At 45.5% G+C, this 6,000-nt stretch overlaps 1 protein-coding gene across 3 annotated transcripts in view; it reads right to left on the bottom strand.

The window, feature by feature from the left end:
- Positions 1–391: 391 nt before the first annotated feature.
- The window catches only part of Csnk1g1 (casein kinase 1 gamma 1), a 140,192-nt gene continuing 134,583 nt past the window's right edge, over positions 392–6,000 (bottom strand). For all 3 annotated transcript variants that reach the window (XM_028752330.1, XM_028752332.1, XM_028752331.1), the window contains one exon: positions 392–5,402. In XM_028752330.1, coding sequence (XP_028608163.1) covers positions 5,348–5,402 — 55 coding nt within the window. In that variant the 3' untranslated portion in view covers positions 392–5,347. The remainder of the gene's footprint in view (positions 5,403–6,000) is intronic.

Below are 6,000 nucleotides of genomic sequence, written 5' to 3'. Positions count from 1 at the left end.
GTGTGGCATGTACTTTACCAAGCTATATTCCCAGCCCTGAAATATTAAAAAATAGTTTGTGTGTGTGGTGGTGCATGTCTTGGTATATACATGGGTGTCAGAGGACAGTTCAGTGTTCTCCTACTTTTCTGACAAAGGTTCTGGGGATTAAACCCAGGTCACCAGACTTGCACAGCACCTTTATGCCTCAGACCATTTTGCTGTCCTGGAAAATTTCTAAAGAGACTCAGAGGAGATGAGAGGGTGATATTTAGCCCAAGGAATGGAGGCAGAATGCCAAGGTACCAGACATTATCTTTGTTTAAAGATATATTGATTCCCATCAGTCAGTTCCAGCCAGATTCTTAGAAATGAACCAGGAGACTAAAAACCAACTAATGAACCAAGGAAGTAAAAGTAGCCAAGAAAGGTAGGACATTTTATTTTACATACAAAACGGGTGCAAACTGAGTCTTTCCCTCCCCAAGGGGAAGAGGTATACTTAAAGATCACATTTGTGTTGTCGTGATGCCCTATGAAATGGGCTACATATCCAACCCACATTCCATTTTCTCCAAAGGTTATTTCCTCTGCAAAGAAGTCTTCTCCAGTGGTGTTCAAATCTCTCTACTGGAGGAAACATTTCAAATACACTTGAAATTGACATTCATTTAAAAGGTTTTTGGTGCATGGAATGGCCTGGGATTTGGTCTGGAGCTCCTGAAGAGGGGCACCAAAAGGTTTCGCCGAACCCTGAAAGGTGCGTTTGGGGGTAATCAGGATGGCAGTTGTCTGTGCATTGCTGGGATGACCGCAATGCTTTCTGGCTTTTCTCACAGATAATCCTCTGCTCTTAGACCTTAAAGGTGGTGATGGCACCAGAAAAAGAGATGGGGGAGAGGCGGTATTCTGTCCACACAACTGAGGTTTCTTTATAAGATCAAGTTTGGTAACTGAACTAGAGATATATGGAGTGCATATTTCATTTTCTTTTCCTTGATAATCTGATCTATAAATACTGGAGTGGGTTTCCTGGTTGTTTTGTTTTTCTGAGAAAATATTTCAGCTACTATTGCCTATATTCAGGGGTCTACTTACTATTTTGAATACATTAAGAAGTCTACTCTTCTGTACTTAGTTACCTGCAAAAGTAGGAAAAAACACCTTCAGACTAGTTATTGGATCCAAGGCTCCCAAGACTGGCGATGAAAACACTGCTCAAAACTTTACAAACTCACAGAAGGCCATGGTGGCCTCTTCTACTTCATAATAAAAGATTAACCCCCTTAAAACAAAGTTGTCCAATAAACAAAGGAATTCTAACTTGATTCCTACCAACCCATCATGGGGAAGGCTGGAGCTATTGGCCATCAATCTCTACTGGGACTTCCTTGAAATCTGTGAAATCAAGAAACCCAGAGATAAGTGCTCATCGCCCACATGGCCAGTCCAGATGGGCACCTAGTTATTCTGGCTCCCTGAGGGTCTCTGGAATCCACCTGCCCACCTGGGGCAATGGAGGCGATGGTGGCAGTGGCCTGGCAAAGGCAATGCTGGTTATATGACCATGCAAACTCCTGGTCTTAAAATTCAGGCCATGGCATGACTGACACTAGACAAAGCATCATTAGAACAGCTAAAGAGAAATGAGAAACTGGCTTCACTTATGAACACGGAGAGGTGGCTGGGACACAGCCATATGGGCTTGGGAGGGAGGGATCAAAAAAAAAAAATCAAGACCAAGTTCCTTTGAGGAAATGCTTCCTAGATGGAAGTTATTCTTGAGAGATTCGGCCATACTTGCTCAACATGGAGGGGAATGAATTATCTTTTACATTATTTTCTTTTAAATTAAGGCTATGATCCTTAGCAACCACTTTAACACAGCATACGTCTGACATTGCAAGTGGTTGCCAAGATTGAACATCAACACTGAGTAAGCAAGCACTACAACACACTTTCCTTCTGAATTAAACTGGAAGTTATTTTACAGAAGATGGACACCATCTGGCTAATGGACATGGGCTGTTTCTGAATTCTTGTCATTCACTGAAAATGAAAATGAGATTAACAAAAATCTCGGGGTCCTTGCTGTTTCCTGAAATTTGTTCCAATTGAAATGGGGATTTTAACTGGAGACTTACCTAGTCACCTGACTTACACACACCTTCACAGACCCTGATTGCTCCTAGACAGACCTCAATAGAAGAATGTTAATTAAGGCAGTCATGAGTGCTCACTAGCTGCTGGCGCATTCAGTGCAGCCTTGCGTGCAGCCTTTCTGGAGTAAAAACTCTGAAAATCCACTTGTATGACTGGACACTTTACACCCTGGAGTAACCCTGGCCTGGTTGGACCTTAGTCTGCTGAGACTGCAATGTTTCAAAGACAGCAAAGCTTGAGGAAACTCCAAATAGTACAGTATCAAATGCCTGCAGGCTCAGGGAAAAGATGAGTTAGTTTTAAGGGAAAGCAAATGCATCAATCTTCAAGACAACTTTCCTCAGGTGTCAGGTGAGATGGAGCGAGTCAACATGGATGAAAGGAGACGGAGGGGGTGCCGGTGCCTGAGGGTCTAGCTGCGCCTACAGTCAGGCAGGAAAGAGACACAGGGATGTGCTGGGGTAAAGGAGACGGAGGGGGTGCCGGTGCCTGAGGGTCTAGCTGAGCCTACAGTCAGGCAGGTAAGAGACACAGGGATGTGCTGGGGTGGGGGGTGGCTGAATGATGAGCAGATTGTTTCTGGGGAATTCAGTTATATTTTAATTTTAGGGAAGATAAGAGAATTACTCAGGTTTGGGATCACCTTGGAGCATCAATGGCCTTAAAGGATCACCACCACCCTGCATGTTAAAGGCTCTTTGCTACAAACCCCAAACATCTAGTAAGGGATTTGTGGGTGCTGGAGGGTCCCAAGAGTGCATTAGGGAGGACCTTCCCCCACATCCACAAACCACTCAGATTCAACCCCTCAAGAGCTAGCCTATAAAAATATTTTAAGACAAAAAAGAACTCTTAAGCACAGCTGCAGGGCACCCCATCCTGCAGCCAAGCTGGTCACTGCCTTTGCTTTACCTTGGAAGCAGCGTGGGGGAGGCACTTAGTGGGGCAGACAGTGCCAGGATGCTCTAGGCCTTGCCACCATTTCCTGGGATGAGGATTTTTAAGTTTCTGTAGGGAAGTCAGAGTCGCCCATGTGCCAAACGAGAGACTATAAAAACTTTAGTGACGAGCTTTGACTGCTATACAGTAAAAAGGAAGCAAATCTTAACACTCAAATTCCTTATGGGAAAGGGGTCTGACCTGACATCTCCCCGCCACTGTTTCACAGATAAAAACATTTCTTGTAAAGAAATGCCCAGGTGGCAGTATTTACAAATGTTGAGCAGGTCTGAAGTCAGTGAGGAGAGATTCCCTAGCCAAGGTCAATAGAATAGGTAAAGCACACAAACTCTGCTTCATTTGATACTAAATTTGATCCATGATCACAAAGTGTCCCGACATCTTCCAGTCCTCTACATACACAAGCAAAGAGTTCTGTGCTGCACTAAGTGACTAGCCACTGTCCTGTGTGGTCAGCTCTTTATACCCAGACACAAGCCCTCTTTCCCCACGTGAATAATCAATCCTTCTTGCCACAACTAGTATAAGAAGTCACCATTTGGAAATGGCACTAATCTCAAATGAAATAGAACACGGGAAGAGTAACTTCACACATTGTTAACTATGCAACCAGTGATGCTTCATGGTCCAGGGAAGATGCCACGGTGGAAGGTAGAGACTGTACTGGGAAGAACATGCTAAGATATGTGGTCATATTATCTGGACAGAGTCTCTGTTCAATTGTTAAGATAAAATTTTAGACCTTTCATTAGTTTCCTTTTCCCTGGGATTTCCTAGCACCAACCAATCTTACCTTCCCTGCTTACTGCAGCCCCAAGATTATCACAGGTGTGGTTTCTAAGGCAGACTGACCCAAATGAAAGAAAATATTTATTTTCTTTTCCTGGCCCTAGGATGCTGCATCCTGAGGCTTCTCTGGCAGTTGGAAGGCAAATTTGGTGCCCCCTTTTGTCCACTACTGGCAATATGGTGGTGGCTGTTTTGTCACTAATTTTGTCTCCCGAGTCAACAGAAAGTCACATGGCTATCTAGAAGGACGACCTTGGCTGTGGAGGAAACAGAAATTTTGCTTTGTTGCTGTTATTGTTAAGTATCTCCTCTCTGAGACGAGGTGCCTTCTGGTTGGTCACAGTCTGGCTCGGTGCTCATCCCAAGTGCTCAGGAGCTGGGCTTTCAAGCTCTGGGCTGATTAGGTCAAGGGGCTCTGGTGGGGACTTTTATTCTGCAGCAGAGAAGATGAATGAAAATTCAAGTATGTTTCCTTGCCAACCGGAGTATTTACTCAGGATGACACAGAGTTTGGCTTCTTCTCTTCCAAGTGCTGCAAATCAGATTCTTTCCATCAAGAATGTCCTCTGGACCCACATTTTCTCTGAATGGCTTGGCTGGCCCATCCCCCTCAAAAAAGAAAAAAGCAACCACCCAATACAACCGGACACAATATGCATCTGCCATGTTGTTTATAAAATAAAAACAAACCCCAAAAAACTAAAAGTGCAATAAAGTCAGTTTCCTTTCCTTTGCTCAGAACCACAGGAATGGCTCGCTACAGTCCGGAGCAAGGAATCTGCTTGTCAAAAAAGCTAAGAACGCCAACACACAGGGACAGTAGACTGTAGATTGCTCACAGCTTGTGTCCTACAGTGTAACTTCACAGGAGAGATGGAGGGACGAAGGGAGGGGGATGGAGGAAGGGACCTGAACCCTGTGGCCAGCTGCGCTGAGGGGTTACCCAGGCACAGAGGGAGAGGAAGCCACATTACCAGACACACCTGGGAAGTGGAGAAGTTCTCCAGCCCAGGGCTGTCATCTTCCCCTATCTTCTTGGCCACACCACCAGCTTCTTGACAGAGCCTTTAAGCTTAGTAGTTTTTATGCTGGAGAGGGTTGAGGATGGTGCAAGAGCCAGGAATAAAGGAAGAGGAGGGAGAATAGTAGTCCTTGAGTTTTTGTGAATGACACCTTCACTGTAAACAATGGGAAGAGAGTCAACCAGATAGCCTAAGGGCAAGCAGTGGAGAAGCAGCAGCTCTGGACCGCTCAGAGCTCAGACAGAGAGGATTGCCACTCGCCCACTCGGCCCTGGCTGCCTGCACTGGCTCCTTCTGGGGGCATTTGTTTTCTTCTTTTTGGTTTGGATCTCTCCCCTCCCCCACAGGAGTCCCTTCCAATGAGAAATGGCAGGAGCTGCAGGTGCAATTGGAGCCAGAGTCCCCAGGACTTGAGGACTCATGGGAGGCACTGGTCACTTGTGTCGCTGAGCAGTCTTCTTCCTTTTCCTCTTAAAGAAACAGCAGCACCTGGAGCACAAGAACATTTTAAGTGAGCCTAGAAGCCTCCAGCTCCCAGCAAATCTCTGCCTGCTTCTGCTTACTGCAGGGGGTAGGATTTTTTTTCTCCTGGTGCCCACCCACAAGGCCACCTGCCATCTACAATACACATATACTAGAAGTAGCAGGGGTCTGTCAGGAAAGCTAGAGGCAGTGGGTGATTTGAGCTGCAGCCACTCTACTCAAAATGCTGTCCACTAGGCATGGCTGCCACAGGCATTTCTGGAAGAAGGGTAAAGAAGGCTTTGTTCCCAGACTAACATCTAACCAAGACACTCCATCTTTGCCTAGAACCAAGATGGAGGGTGCTCAGGGTAACATAAAAATAGGCTGCACTGGATGCCCCTTGATACTGGCCGCAGTTCAATGTAGCTTACTGGCCAGTAGGCAAGGAGGCTAAACTAAGACAAATAAATATGTCTCACACAAAGTATGAAATCTAGAATCCTGGCGATCACACGATGCCAACAAAAGACTAAGATCCTTTCTACCTTGTTCTGTTCCCAACACATGCCTGGAGTAAGCAGAAGCTCTAGCTCATAAAGGGGTGAACTTTTACCTCCTGACA

Source organism: Grammomys surdaster, unplaced genomic scaffold (genome assembly GCF_004785775.1).
Source record: "Grammomys surdaster isolate TR1022 unplaced genomic scaffold, NIH_TR_1.0 125896, whole genome shotgun sequence".
Taxonomy (NCBI): domain Eukaryota; kingdom Metazoa; phylum Chordata; class Mammalia; order Rodentia; family Muridae; genus Grammomys; species Grammomys surdaster.
The sequence above is the reverse complement of the archived record's forward strand: the minus strand, read 5'-3'. Positions and strand labels throughout refer to the sequence as shown.